We start from the raw sequence: 15,751 nt of genomic DNA, 5'->3' as shown, positions 1-15,751 counted from the left end.
AACGGTTTTGTGCTCCAGAACAAAAAGCAAATACAATGAATGATGGAATGAATATGGACAATGATCCTTCCATTAAAAAAAGTCTGTCCAAAGAAACTTAAAAATAGAATTATAACAACATGAAAGAATACTCAGAATTTATATTCATCTCATTATTTTTATTTATCTTAAAATTCACTAAAGGAAGTAATTTTACACGTAGAGAATTCTCCCTTTAAAATTTAAAGCCTAGCAAAACACACAGGACAAGCCATATTAATCACATTCTTTCTTTAAAAGCAATAACCTTTGAATAAATAAATAAATAACAGCAATAACAGGCAGACAGAACTTTGTAAAGGTATTTCTTATCTGAATAAGAGTGAAGACTGCATACATTCATTTTTCTTTTTGCGCTTCCTAACTAAGGACAGTTATGTCTGTACTCCAGTCCTGCTATTTGTGCAGGTAAAATCAGATTTCAATAGCTAAGTCTATTACAAAAAGTAAAAAAAAATAAAATTGAAACCTACCACACAACTCCCAAGCACACGCTCCAATTTGTGAGCCTCATCTGTAGTATTTAATCATATGTCATCACAGTCAAACAAAACTAAGGAAATCCTATCATAAGATCCGATCAAGCAAATACCACATCACTTTTGTATCTAACACAGCTTACCTGCCCTTATGCTTCTGCCAAAATTTATCAGATGCAGTTAAATCATAGGATTTCTTATTTTTTTTCTTAGGTCTAGCACCTGCTGGAGTACCTTCTGCTCCTGTTGATTCTTCCAAGTTAACTCTATTCAAATGGAAATCCTGAGGGAAAAAGAAAAGGAATGTTATGTAAATATTTGACATTTAATCATTTAATTTATCATTCAATCAGCCTTCTGTATTCAGACAATTATCTTCAAGATTTTATTTATTTATTTATTTATTTTTTAAACTGGAAAAGCTACTCACACAGCATTAAATTAAAATTTCCCAAGATGACAGTCAACAGTTTGGTAATAATGACTGTAACGCAAGACCTCCAAAATTAGTTGCACTTCTGAAAAACTCTCAAATCTTCTTCAAATGAAATGACAGGAATAATGTTTCCCATACAGAAAATAGGTTATTTGGTAATAACTAAGCTCTAAATACTCAGGTCGAAACCTTAAAGTAATGGAAATCTTCGTTGTAAACAAAAAAAGATTTCTAAGGTTGAATTCCACTTACACAATTGCAAAAAAAAAAAAATTGCAGCAAATTTAACAGAGTTGCGAGGAAGCTCCCAACAATATCTAGTCAGCAGTACCTACTGGAAGGACTATTTATGAGAACATTCTTCACACATTCTTCTCTACTACACAGATAAGCAGATCTAGGATCTACATCTTTCAGGAAGATGACAGAGTTATGTTCATATACAATATTATTATTGCTTGCTTCCCTGTGTGCTTTTTGTTCATTTTCCCCATTACTTTTGCCAATGACAGCTCTGTGCATTCTGCAGCATAACCCCTAATTTTCAACACAGAGATGAGCAAGAACCCTACATGCCAACTTTATTCTAACCCCTCTGAAGTACATTTGCAATTTCACAGGTGATCTCTTGTAAAATAATGACTAGAGGAGTTAAAATATTGACTTCATTGGAAGTGTCAAGAATTTTTTAAAATGTGTATTTTTTCCAGAAATAAAACTTGTTATTCTCATTGTAAGTGCAACTGTCAAATAAAAACCATTTAAAAATGTTTCTAGTTATCAGTTGGCACAGCTTACACTTCCAGAATTCCATTTCAAGCTATCCATGCCAGAAACAGAAGAAAAACCAAGTCGCTTCCCAAAGGAAACACATGCAGCCCAATGAGCAGAAATCTCATATTACACAGCATGAGATTAAGGTTTCAGTAAAACTAGACTATTTTTAAGGTACATTTGTTCACTACAAAGTTAAAGGAAAAAATAATCATTTAATTGAAAACTCAGCTGTAATTTTTAATGGAGATCTATGTTTTGACTCAATTTAACTCACCAGTGACCCAAGTTTCCATGTTAGGTTTGGCATTTACAAGTTTTACCAAAACAGTTCTTATTGATTCCAGTCCTCCTCATCTGACCTCCACATTCTGTCTTTAAAAAGCCTTCTATCTGTACCTCCCACTTTTCTGTAACCACTCCCAAAGGGTATTTTAGTCCGAAACGGGGATCTCTGCACACGTCTGTTTACGTGTAGAAACACCACCATTATCATCTCAAAGGACACAGAACTCCACTTTGTGGCTCAGTTAGCACTTAGTTCAACACCTCACAGAACTTGTGGGATATTTTAACCAAGAGCTTCAAACGTGAAGATAAAACGTACATAATTAACATCCTGGTAATACTTCTAGTTACAATTCATGGCCTTCTGAGAGGCTACACGGTCATTTAAAAAAATATTATGCTCCATCAGTGAAGAATCTGTCATGATTGCCTTCAATGGGAATAACTCAACTGGTTTTGAAATTAATTTTTGTTTTGCGTTGACATGGAATCACAGGCAACTTGATAATAATTTCATTAAAGAAATACGTTATCTGGTCAACTCAGTCAAAAAAGAGAAGCAGCACACAATACTTACAGGTTCTTCCAGAAACTTATGTTGAACAGATAAACATTCAATGATTCTCAGACCATTCTTGTCATGTTATTTCAGTACCTCTCCATATCTGTAAGCACTCAGTTTTCACTATATCTTTAATACCTGACCTCTTGATGGACCAAGGTCCAACCCAATGCGTTCTCAGGCCACCAGACAACTTTCTCTAGCCAGCAGCTGATGAGGAGGCACATGGAGATGGCAGGTATTTACTAGCCAGTCACTGAGCATTTGCTCTTCAATGGCTTGCAGGCAACGAGCAGAAATAAGTGTTGACTTTACGCAATAGCAATTCCCGATTCTTTCACTGACTCTCAAAAGCAAACAGAAGAAATGCGATATTTCTAATTGAAAGTCTTCCGTGTTCAACAGTTATTGGAGAAAAACAGCACAAACCACCATTTTGATATCAGCTTGTCCTACAGCACGGCAAAAAACGTTCACTTGAAAGAAATCCCACCCTTTAGGTTAATAGGAAGGGACTGCTCACAAGGCATAAAGTATATGAAATAGAATTTAAAGGCACATACAAACAAATTACTGTATGTACATAGATGCACGCGTATATTTTACACCTTCCTCTAACAGCCTCAATAATAAAAGCAAATTATTCCTCAAAGCTATATACCAAAATGATTTGCATTACTAACTGTACAATCCAAAAAAGCCTCCAGAAAGTAATTATTGTTACTCATTTTTTGCATTATTAACGATGTAAATATGTATGAAATAGACAAATCCCAAATAAACAGTATTTGTCTTCATTCAAGTGCCTCATCACTACTGGTTTTATACTCGAGGAAAAGGCTTAAAGGTGACCTTTGTTTTTAAAAAAATAAACCCATTTTACGTTTCTCACAGTAGGGTCATGTACCACTTGGCATGTTTATAGTGAGCATCCACAACATCTTGTGGAGTAAAACAGACATGTTTTTGGAAATTCAAGCTAATACTAAAATCAGTTTTAAAACTCATTACAAATATTTTTCAAAAATGAACTGAATGTACAGAATTTGCAGTTAAAAAGTGATTATGAACTACTGAGGAATAATCTAGGTGTGCTGAGTTAAGCATCTTATAATAATATCAAGATTTCAAATTTTTGACAGCTTTAGAAGTCATTGCTAAAGAAACCTTTTCAAACAATCCTCCAACCTTCCACCTACTTTCAAATAGAAGTAAAACAGATTTTGGGTTAAGAGAGAATCTGGTATTAAGTTTAATAACAAGCTGAGTGAAAAGATACTTTTGGTAACAAAATCAGATTTGTTCTTACCAGAACATCATGCACTAAAGCTTGGTATGTCCAAGTATGGTGTAGAGGAGTTGCTAAATCTATGTTTCTGTCAACAAGGACTAATAAGGGCCTTTGGAAGCTGAAAAGATGACACTTTATTAGTACTTCTTTAAATACGTTCAGAACATCCCAGTAACATCCTGAGCGATATCAGCCACCTTCTACATTGCATTTTAAGTTAAAAGCGTAACTTCCTACTGAAGAATTCCACCAGCCTTCCCCAAAGCTTCTGGGACTGATCACTGCCAGTATTTTGTAACAAGTGAAAAAATACTAAGCAGACATCAGAACACCAAAGAATAACTAGCCTTTTAACTATTAACTAACACATACTTCCTCAAGTGGATACACATCTGAGTTTCAAACAAGCATTCAATATTGTAAGAACCTGAGTGGGTCACACTCGACCTTAATCCTATTATGTACTTCAAACTTAAAATCTGCCTCTCAACTCCCTTACTTTATTTTAACTCTTTGCTTGTATATCAAGTCTGTAAAGAAAAAAATACTGCTTTCTGAAATTCTGCAACTACATCATTAACACAATTTTATGAGGGGGAAAAAAAAAAAAAAAAAAAACCAAACACCAAAATATCTTGCGTTAAGCCATATAAAAATTAACAGTGGAGACAGAAAGACAACTGGTGTCCCTAGCAAACATAAAACTTACAGTAAATGTGATGGCTACATTATTTGGACAGACAATTCCATGCTCTGGGTTAAGTATTTACATGCAGATACATAATCTCAAGAGCTTGTGCCATTTGGGAAAGCAAAATCAGGATCAGCCACCATTTAGCTGTTGGAGGTTCTCATAACTCCTTTATGTTGCAGCTTGATTTCTCTGAGGGTAATAATGCTATCCTAACAGGAAAGCACGCTACTCTCCTGAAGGAAGTTCACTGGTTACAATTTCCATAAAAATTAAGTTCCCATGAAAATAAAGGAACTAATTTCACAGCAATGCTCTCTCTCCTAAAGGCTTTCAATCCCATTTTGTTTTGTCCCACAACCTTCGTGGCTTTTTTTTTTTTTTTTTTTTTTTTTTTAAAAATCAAAGCTCTGCACAGAACGAGATAAAAATCTGTAATATCCACATAATAAAAAAATAAACTGGGTATTTTTGTTTCCAGTTAGGAGACCATAACCTCTGCCTTCAGCTACAGTTTTCCTAACAGATCTCCTCACCTTTTTAGTACAGCGTAAACTACCATAACATGCTTTTGTAAGGCAGCCAGTGAAATATTCAACTAACTGGAGCAAAGGGATGATGGAGAGGCTACTAAAAACAAATTTCAGACACATCCAAGCACCTGCAATATCTTTTCTCAACTCTCCTTTCCCCTAAAAGGATTCAAATGCACGACAGCTCTTAACTGTCTAATCATCCAACTTGCTTATGCAGCTCTCCTCTGGTAGATACAGAGATCAGCTGACATAATTACAACGGTTACTGCTCAAAAGTGAGAAAGTGGGTATTTCTTTCTTTTTAAAGACCTACAGGTTGATTAACAAATGCTCAGAAATGCAGCTGCATATAACAGCACTGCAATGTGACTATGATGAAAGGGCAAACAGAACCGCCTGCTTCTTTAAATAATTTCTGTCTCACTGTCTCAGCCATGTAAGTTTCGACCCAGTTATACTAAGAGATATGCAATCTTTGGAGTACAACTACTTTAGTACACAATTTGAACTTAATCCTTGTGGTTTTCACCATATAGTGGTGACTTACCCTAGTGAGATCTTACAGACAACTGAAATATAAACAATAAAAATATACAGTTATTACTAACACCTTACCTGAACTGGCCAGCTCCAAGAGTGTCACCTGTAAAAAGACTGTTTCTGGCATCTCTTAGATTCTCTCTGAGCTTTTTATCTAATTTCTGCATGGAGAAAAATACAAAACAGTATTTAATGGACCAATGATTTCTTAACCTATTTATTTCCTCAACATTTAAATATCATGCTGGTTCAATACTTCCTATAGGTAAGACATTTACGGTCAACTTCACATTAGATCTGCCCAAGAAATCTCTTCCCTGTTTTTTCTCCCTCCAGTTTTTATACCCAGACCCAAGAGTCTACAGAAGATATTTACTTTATACCCAGTAAAATTCCTCTTAGATAATTAGCATCCTCTCTTTAAATGTGTGAATAAAAAATACCAACACCCACAGGGAACCAGAACATTAGCAGTAAACTGGCTTGTCAGATATTGCTGTAGAAAAGCGCTTCATTAAATGAAGAATATCCCTGATATGAACACACGCAGGCTGAACGCTTGGGTTTTACCAATGTTAAGGCTTCAGTGATGAAGAAAGCTATGAGGAATACAGAATGAAGCACAGTGACCCCTAGTGAAGACACTGCTGTAGCAACTTTCAGTTCTAATTTAATTTGGTAATTTCCTTCCTATTTGACGATCAAGATTACTTTAATATAATAAAAATGTCTCACACCTATGGGGTGTCTCAATAAGACAAAGAAATTCCTATACAGACACAGGAAAACTGGTGCCAGACTGCAACTTTTTATAAAATTTATTTATAGGTTCATGATTCTAATTTTAATGCCTGTCAGAAAACCTGCAAGAACTCCAAAGCACAAATGATCCTTCAGATTTAAGTTTCTCATCAGCTGATTTCATAGTATTACGATTTCTAAATATGAGTTCCATGGAACTAAAATCGTAATGGAAGGCTGGTGTATGTCCTTCCAGGTTTATTTTCCTCACTAAGAACAGGAGACAATGCCACTAAATCTCCATGCAGCAATGAAAAAAGCAAACAAGCTGTTACGAAAAAATTTACAACAGCAACACTCTTAGAAAAATCATTTCTTACCACTGCCACCATTTCAGCTGCAGTTCCTCTTGAGCATCTGATTATAGGAATAGCTCCTAATAAGAGACAGATCAACTTCCACTAGTATTACAGTTTTAAGACTATAAGTCAGTGTACTTTGCAGAAAACAACTTTTTAGTAATAGTTTGAAAATAAAATTCTCCAGCAGTCAATCCTTATATTAAATTTTTCTCTTTAAATCTGAATCAAAAAAATACTCCATAGCAGTACATTACCTGAAGTTTAACAAAACTAACTCTCATGCATGAATTTATGAAAAAGACAACACATTCTAGAAAGACAGCCAGCATATCATGTATTGGTTAAACAAACTCTAATAGGAAAGCATTAAAACTTAGTTTCGTAAGGTCAGAACTCACTTAAAAGCAATAACAAGTAATGTAGCAAGAATCACAAAGTAATGTATCAGTAACATCTCAATACAGGAAATGTCATTTTCAAAGCACATTTTCCATGGAATTTCAGGTTTAAAAATCATTAGCTCTGCATCTCACCTATGAATAGGAAATAATTCTTTTGTATGAACATGACAACTTAAATCCCACAAGACTGCCCCAGAGAGATCCCACCCATAGGAATACCATTTTGGATCTGTTGATCACAGTGACAACTTACAGTAGATGGCATCACTATAAAAAATGCATGGGTTAAGCAACAACATAATTCATAGTAACGCAAATAAATAAAGTTTATCTTCATATTCCAAGAAGTATTTTAATTAAACCCTTGCAAGGGTTGCATGATGTTTTTCTCCTTTTTTTGAGCTTAAAAAAATCCAAACTCCTAGCACTGCTGGCCTCCAGCACAAACTAGTATTTTCCGAAAAGAAAGAATCCAAAACTTTCAGTATTCCTCACCCATTGATACCGAAGACAAAATATGTCACATCTCACATGGCATAGCCTTTATTTTCTTCAGCAGTGACGTACAGGAATAATTCTACAAAGATCAATAATCCACTCAGCAAACCATTAAGGTATCTGTCATAAGCCTACTTCTGCCTTAATTTGGCTATACAAAAATTACAAAATTTCTGTATCTCACTGACTATAGGTCTCTTCTAAAAGGAATGGACAATATGCTAAAATTTGAAAACTTACCAAGTGTAACAAAAAAACAGAAGAGGCTATCAACAATAGTGTCCATTATTGTTTCCATTTCAGTGTCTGTAATATCTGGTCTGTTAATGGCTGAAACAGGAAAAGAGTTAAATACAGGGTGAAAGAAAAAAAGTTTATACCACATCAACACTAAGAAAGTGATCCTCTTACCTAACGGCCGTCAACTACCAACAGCTTTTATAGTATTACTTTTTCCTCTCCATTTTTTTTTCTTTTTTTTTTTTTTTTTTTAAAGTTAAAAACTGAGATAAACTGATTATTGGTCACCATGGAAAGCCCAATATCACAGCCTCTCCCCATTGCCTCCTTTCAGATTATCTTTGCATTATTAAAAATCCCTCTTGCAGAATCACATTATGAAACAAGAATGGCCATCTACTTGGAAACCATTTTTCAAAGCATTCAAACAGCATCAAACAGGATGTCAGGTACATACACTTCATAGCAGTATTAGCCATTTACTCTTTCCTCTGCAGTCATAGAAAAACAGAACTCTGGCTATGAAAACCTTCTATGTAACTGAACTATGTTACCATGCTCTCTCTTTCATCACCACCAGATTTATACTGACTTTGCAGATTACACAACTGATTACAAAGTGGCAGTTTTCTGTTAGGGCTACCCTCTACAAAGAGTTCACTTCTTCACTGCCCATGCATTTCTTTTGCCTCCCTGGGTTAGACTGAGAGATGATCATCTCACAGAGAGATGATCAGCTCAGTGCTCTACTGGAAAACTAATTACTTCTGTATAGGAGATTAGATTTCTGTTCCATCAGCGTTTGGAAATAGTCCACTTCTGTACTGATTTAAACATAGTGTGAAACTGTATATTGAGCAGCAAATTTCAGCAACCCAAGAGAGAAAAAACAAATCACACAAACTGACAGGTGCAAACGTTTTCAGTCATTTCAATTCAAATTCTGTTAGCTAGTAGAAATCTCATGAGGCACGGTCAATAATCTTCATATATACACACACAAACACAATGCAAAACAATTATTGCTAAAGTTATTAACAACTGGTTTTAGTTTAAAGTAATAATAAGATCATTTTTCAAAAAAAAAAACAAAACAAAAAACAAAAAACAAAACAACAAAAAAAACCACTCTAATTCCCTGACACTGATATAAGTTCCCAGGAAGGCCAAACTCAGTACAATGGATCCAGATTCCAAGAAAGACCTTGGATACTGGACAAAAGATCCTCACTGCTAAATGTTAACTGTACAGAGACTTCTCATCTCTCTACCCAGTCACTAGTGAGTACTCTGTGCAGCCAAATAAAGGAATAATTGTGTGGCACTTGTGTAGATGTTGTGACTACAGTAACATAATGAGGAGCTACTGCTAAAATAAGTGCTGTGTTGCCTGACTCACATGCATCTTCTGCTTCCCTTGCACTGGATTTGCAGATAACACAAATGAGTCGCTATCTTTTACTGAATGAGTCAACCAAAAGAACAGAATACTCTGCAACTCCAAAGTTACTGGTTTTGATATAAGAGAGAGAAGAGGGAAGCTGCAATAAGGGCAGCAAGACAACTCACCCTGTACTAACCAGCCACCTGATCAGATAGCAATGCAGGTAGAGCGACAGTCACTCTGTGCTAGTTTAGCACATTGAATGGCTCAGAGGAGTACAAAAGTGAAAGAAGGGAGGAAAAAATGGATGACAACGACAACAAGTAGCATGTGTTGTCTACTTAGGCTACTGCAGTAACACCTACAGAGGTAAGTGATTCAGGGCATCCTCACTGTTTTTAGAGTAGGGTCCAACAGAAACCATATGATAAGACAGCAAGAACATTTCCATGAGACTGGCTTCACTTTCAACTCAACTTCACAAAGAAGTGGACAAAAGTAAATGGGTCCACATGGTCACAGAAGCCATCACCTTTTATTCTCAGTAATGTTTTTTCCAGATTCTTCCCTGTGCTACTCCAGTCCCTGATCCTAAGCACATTCCCAGCATACTCCCACATGCTTGGATGCATGTTCTCATGTGTTGACCAAGAAAAGCAGGTACTGACTGGTCACTGTTTAGACGATACATAATCAATTGATACATAATCAATACTCTATCAATTGAAGTTATCTTTCTTGCTTTGCATTACCTACAGTAACTTTCTAGCTGACCATTCGCAAAAAAACCAAAATATTTAATTAAGAACTGCATATAGACTGCAACTGAACAGTAGTGCCTAAACAAAGCAGCCACCCACTGTGCCTACCTACAAGTGTAAGTGAAAACACTTTTTTTGTACGTGTGACAGTACAGGAAAAAAACAACCTCATCCGAGGTGCAGTTTTAGTTTCCTGAATTTGTCATTTAAGAAAACAATTATTTTCAGTATTACAGTAGCTTTGCAGTAGAGATGCCTAAACTGAGATGTATGAACTGCTTACTTCATATTAAACTATACATCTGACAGATTATCCTAAAGTCTGATTGTATCAACATAAAATAAAAATCATTGTTAGATGTTAACTGTAACTTCAAAAGTAAACTTCAACTTTAAAATATCTTTTATACAAAGAAATCTTACTTACCACGATATGAAACAAGCTCTTTGTTTTGGTTACACAATACAAACATATCATCTTCTAAAGTAATAAAATTAAGATATTGATCAAACACCTAAAAATAAAGGAAGAATGGTCAGAACAGTCCAGAGTGAAGTACAGAAACACCAGTAATTTGCTGCTACTTATTTTTGGACTGGATGCACACAGTGAGTTAGTGAGATCAGAAACATTCTGCAACTACTGCATTTCCACTCTTTCAGTACAACAGTCACGCACTTGGGCTTTGGACTAAGACGAAACATAACACTAAGCTGGATTAATGAGATGGCTGCAGATACTTTTCCCCAAGTAAATCCATGTCTGTCATCAAACCTAACTAAACTTTTATTTTGCTCACATTTCAGTCAGGAAAGCTGTCTGTGGCACAGAAGCAGTTACTTAAGACTGCAATACTTGTAACAGTATTATGCTGTACAACACAGACTGGAGCATTTTCTTACCTTAGCCACTTGAGCTACAGCATTAGCACCTATGGCAGCATTGGCAATATCTTCCAGTTTGCTTCTTGAAATGGCGGAAATAAAGTTTAAATAATAAGATTCATAAAGCTGGTTTCGAAGATCCTAAAAGAAAGCCAAACCACAATCTTTTTGCCTGAGTATGTACTAACACATACATTAATTATTAAAAAATACACAACCTTTTACTATGTGATCTTCCAATTATCCATAGTCAATTTTTCTGAAGTGCTTGGCCATCTAAACATACAGCCCTGCATGAAGTGTTTTGACTACACAGCTTGATAGATTCTAACAGAGAACTGAAAAAAAAAAATAAATGAGGAAATAACATTTAAGATACCAGATAGCAGCTACTATTCCACATATTTCCAGCAACAACTATGTCTACCTTCCATCTGTTTCTCTCACAGAAAGTAAACAGCTGAGTCCAGCCCCTGCCTCAAAGCAGAGTCAAACAGGAGGTGGCTCACCACTGTGTCGAGTTTCAAACGTCTCCAACAAAGACAACTCCATGCAGTCCCTGGTCAAACCGACTGCCTGCATTTCAGCCTGTGCCTGCTGACTCTCATCTTTTTACGCCCCAGACAGAAGACATATTTACACTTTTACTTTCTGGGAAACAGCTTTACACGTAAAAATGTTGGATAATATTTCACACACAGTGGCATGTTGACATAGATAAAATGGAAGCAAAACAGATACGCACAAGAACTACACATACAGAAGTCATGCTGACACCAATGCAGAACTATCTCAAACGCCTGCTGCGTCCACTCATCTTAAATATTAAATATGCACGTTACCTGGCACATTCTGTCAATATTTTCTTCTGTTGGCATTACAAAGTAGACAGCAGGAACATCTGGAATAGGATCCCGATCTGAGTGCAAAAGCCTGAAAAGAAAATAAAAACACCATCTCCGCTGTATCCCTCTTTTCATTTATATAAAATTATAAATGCTAATTCAATTATTTACGCAGATACAAATCTAATTTTCCAGAACGTGTTCTTATGTTTAGTCAGATTTTAGCACAAACAAAACACGAAAAAATAGCAAAATTGTATCTGTATAATTTTTGATAGCTGAATGAGTCAACAGAGTTCTCTGAAGTTTATTTGAAGCTTAAGAAAAGGCTTCAGAAATCTTAAAAAACAGATGATTCTGTGGTAAAATACTGCATTCATGGTAAAATACTGCACCCGTGAACTCCATATGTGAGAAACCCTTTAAAATAACACTTAAAGCTCCTTATCACAGACAGAAGACAAAGTCTGTGTGTAAAAACACAAGCAAAAATCATGCATTGCCTCACGTAAACAGTTTGTGCCAAAATAATTTTAAAATATATAAAAGGATATGGGCATTTGTCCAGGCATTCTCAAAAATTTTTTCTAGATTTCTCATCACTTTTCTGAGCAAAGGCCTCCTCTATACAATAGGAAATCCTACTGAACACTAAATAATTCTTATTTTAGCAGTTACTCATTGAATAAGTTCCTTTTTTTTGTTTGTTCACGATTTCAGGGAAATATTAGATAAAGTCATTTAAAGAAGAAAAAAATCTCTTTTGAAGAAGTACTTACAGATGCAGAGTGATCCCCATATCTCTCAGCTCTTTCACTGACAGCAAAGGTGAGATGATATCTTGGCCAAATCTGTCATAAATGAGAACCTGAAATAGATATACATTTTTTCATTATTATTTTTTAAGCAATAAACTGTGGATACAGGAGTTTAGGCTTAAGGAACTACTGTCCTAACCTTAAGAATGATAAACATGTACCAATTTATTACTTTGTAGTAGGTTTCCATTTGTGAAAAAAAAAAAAGAAAAAAAGAAAAAACTCACTAAGAAACTATGATAAAGTGAAAAAAACCATCATTTTCTTCTGAAAAAAATGGAAGTCAAACAAGAATCTGTTGTCAGAACTTGGTCACTATAAATGCAGCATTTCTCTGACTACGTGTGGGGGGAAACAGTGGGAGAAGCACAGAGCGAGAAAGACATTAACGAAAAGAGAAAACAATATATGCTTTCAAGTAGCACTAATTTTTCACAAGTGACAAGTTATTTACTTTTTTTTAAGTTAATGAGGGCAGCTTGAACTCAGCTTGTCTTAAACTTGAGGCTCCCAACAGTTCTCTCTTTTCTGCATGCTTCTTTTTTTTTCCTAAGTGCACCCATAAGGTATCGTGCAATCTCCTGCCACACATGAGGTATAAGCACCTTTCAAAAACACTCTCTTTAGTTGCTCATTAATATATTGCCTAAAGAACCAGTCACAGCATACTTAACTGGCCAATATGTCAAATGTCTTTTTCTCAGTAACTCTGATGTTTAGCTCTGTATTCATATCACACAGGAAAAAATATTCTGTATAAGTTACATACACAAGACAACATACATGAGTTCATGAGTTAGTTTAAATTTGATAATTTGAATTATTTTTATTTTTATTTTTTTAAACACTGTAAAATTCTCCTATTCCCATTCATGCAGTCCTTACCTTCCATACCGGCTCCCCTGTGCTGTTTTTAACAGGAGGAACATTGAAATTCAGCATACGTTTCAAAGCCACTGGAAAACAGAAGTAGAGCAATACTTCATCCTCTTTGCACTTTAACAACAGACATTAAACATGCTAGCAGGATTTCATATTCTGTTTGAGAAGAAAAACTTAAAAATTAAAGGCAACAAATCACGTGTGCATTTTTCATGCAGCTTTTGATATATGGGCTATATTCTATTATATTTTGCCTTGAAACTAATTTCAGACTCTTCCTGAAAAGTGCATTTTGCAGCCTACGAGTTAATTTGCTTTATTATCATTCTGCTTCTTCCTACCTAATCAGAACACTATACACACAGTATGCCACTGTCATGGTTCTATGTTTTTTGGGTTTCAGTATTCCACATCAAAACATCATGTAGTGTACGGGGCACTTCTTTGACTGACTGACACTATTTTTCAACATTTTGAGCTCTTGTAAGAAACTGCTGCATAAGGGAGCACAAAGGCACCCCTAATTTGCAACAGGAAAATTCTGTGAACATGTATCCATTTAACTTCAATACACAAAACAAAGCCAATTTTTTCCATCTACCTCCACTTTCTAACGGCTCATAAGTAAGACCTTCCTCATTCACCCGATTAAACAATACACCCATGTGCTTTGGCTAAAAGTAAAAATCTAATTGCATCAACATAAGCTTGTGGCTATCCTCTGAAAATCCAAAAACACAACTGTCATAGACTTTTGCAAAGAGAAAAAAAACTTTCAGACATCAGGGCTACACACTCCACTTTACTCATAAATAGAAGCAGTTAATAGAATCATTTGAATTGGAGGGGACCCTCAAAGGTCACTTAGTCCAAAACCCCTACAATGAAGAAGGGACACATACAGCTCTCTATAAGGTTGCTCAGATCCCCTTCCAGTCTGACTCCGAGCATCTCCAGCATCCACTGCCTCTCTAGGCAATCCATTCCAGCACCTCACCACCCCTACAGTAAAAAACTTCTTCCTTATAGCCAATTTAAATCTCCCCTTTCTTATTTTGAAACCCTTTTTCCCCTTGTCCATGTCACAACAGAACCTGCTGAAGAGTCTGTCCCATTCTTTCTTACAGCTCCCTTTACATACTGAAAAGCCACAATCAGGATCCACCGAGCTTTCTCTTCTCCACACTGAACAGCCCCAGCTCTCTCAGCCTGTCCTCATAGGAGAGGTGTTCCACTCCTTAGACCACTTTCACCGCCCTCCACTAGACACCCTCCAACAGATCCACACCTCTCCTGTACTGACTCCACATCGAGACACAGTACTCCAGGTGAGTTCTCACCAGTGCAGAGGGAAGGAGCAGGATCACCTCAGTTGATCTACTGATCATTGCTTCTTTTGATGTAGCTGAGCTCCACTTAACTGCAAGCGAACACTGCTGGACACCCTCAAGTTCTTTCTTTTCGGGCTATGCTCAATCCTTTCATTCTCCAGTTTGTATTGGTAGCAGGGGCTGCCAGCACCAGGTGCAAGACACTGTAATTGACTGAACTCATGAGGTTCACCTGGGCTGACTACTTGAGCCTATCTAGGTAAAAATGAGTGACTTCCAACTCTCAGGCAGAAAACTGCTTGTGAGAGCACTATTGGGTAGCCAAGGCAGTGAGGAACCCCAGGGGCTCTCAAGCCCACCCTCCTCATGAAGGATCAGCTGCAAAGCCAGGTCTTGTTCCTTGGGGGACCTAGCCAGCCCTTAAAACCCTCCAAGGAAGAAGATGCCATAGCCTCCCTTGGCAACCTGCACAGCATCTGACTTGTGGTAGAACAGATTTCCCTATATCCAATTCAAACATGTCTTGTTTCAGATTATGCCCGCAGTCACCACAAAGAGCCTGGCACTCTCCTCCCAGAGTCCTTCCCACATATTCCCCCTGAAGCCCTTACTGTAGGCAGGCTGAACCCCACTTTGGGAGCCTCCCTGCCTGAGGTGAGAGCTTTAACCCTGCCTATCTCAGTGGCCCTCTGCTGACCAACCCTCCTGTATTGGTGAGCACAGACAGAACACAGACTCAGGCATGCCTCAACCTGCAGGGATCAAGTAGATGGGCGGCTGTTCCCCTTCATCTGTCTGCACTCCTGAGAACAGGGTACTGTTGCACAGGGACATGCTTGCTGCAGGCTCATGTGGATTTTGCAGGCTGCTGAGACTGGTAGTGATTGATAGGTTTCCCTAGAATCAAACCTTCTATGTTGCTTAATACTTTTTTTTTTTTTTTTAAACCATGGAGCAATCTCAGAAG

The 15,751-nt window shown here is 36.7% G+C and overlaps 1 protein-coding gene across 1 annotated transcript in view; it reads right to left on the bottom strand.

The window, feature by feature from the left end:
• The window catches only part of SCFD1 (sec1 family domain containing 1), a 45,098-nt gene that overhangs the window by 27,619 nt on the left and 1,728 nt on the right, over nt 1–15,751 (bottom strand). The window contains exons 2-11 of the mRNA XM_042813656.1: nt 13,457–13,527; nt 12,533–12,621; nt 11,751–11,841; nt 10,927–11,049; nt 10,451–10,538; nt 7,879–7,968; nt 6,758–6,813; nt 5,712–5,797; nt 3,888–3,987; nt 662–801 (exon numbers count right to left, since the gene is read on the bottom strand). Of these exons, the coding sequence (XP_042669590.1) occupies nt 662–801; nt 3,888–3,987; nt 5,712–5,797; nt 6,758–6,813; nt 7,879–7,968; nt 10,451–10,538; nt 10,927–11,049; nt 11,751–11,841; nt 12,533–12,621; nt 13,457–13,527 (934 nt within the window). The remainder of the gene's footprint in view (nt 1–661; nt 802–3,887; nt 3,988–5,711; nt 5,798–6,757; nt 6,814–7,878; nt 7,969–10,450; nt 10,539–10,926; nt 11,050–11,750; nt 11,842–12,532; nt 12,622–13,456; nt 13,528–15,751) is intronic.

This window comes from Centrocercus urophasianus, unplaced genomic scaffold (assembly GCF_019232065.1).
Source record: "Centrocercus urophasianus isolate 14NV4802_14NV808 unplaced genomic scaffold, USGS_Curo_1.0 seq_14, whole genome shotgun sequence".
In the NCBI taxonomy this organism is placed as follows: Eukaryota; Metazoa; Chordata; class Aves; order Galliformes; family Phasianidae; genus Centrocercus; species Centrocercus urophasianus.
Note: the sequence above shows the minus strand (reverse complement) of the source record. Positions and strands in the feature narration are given on the sequence as shown.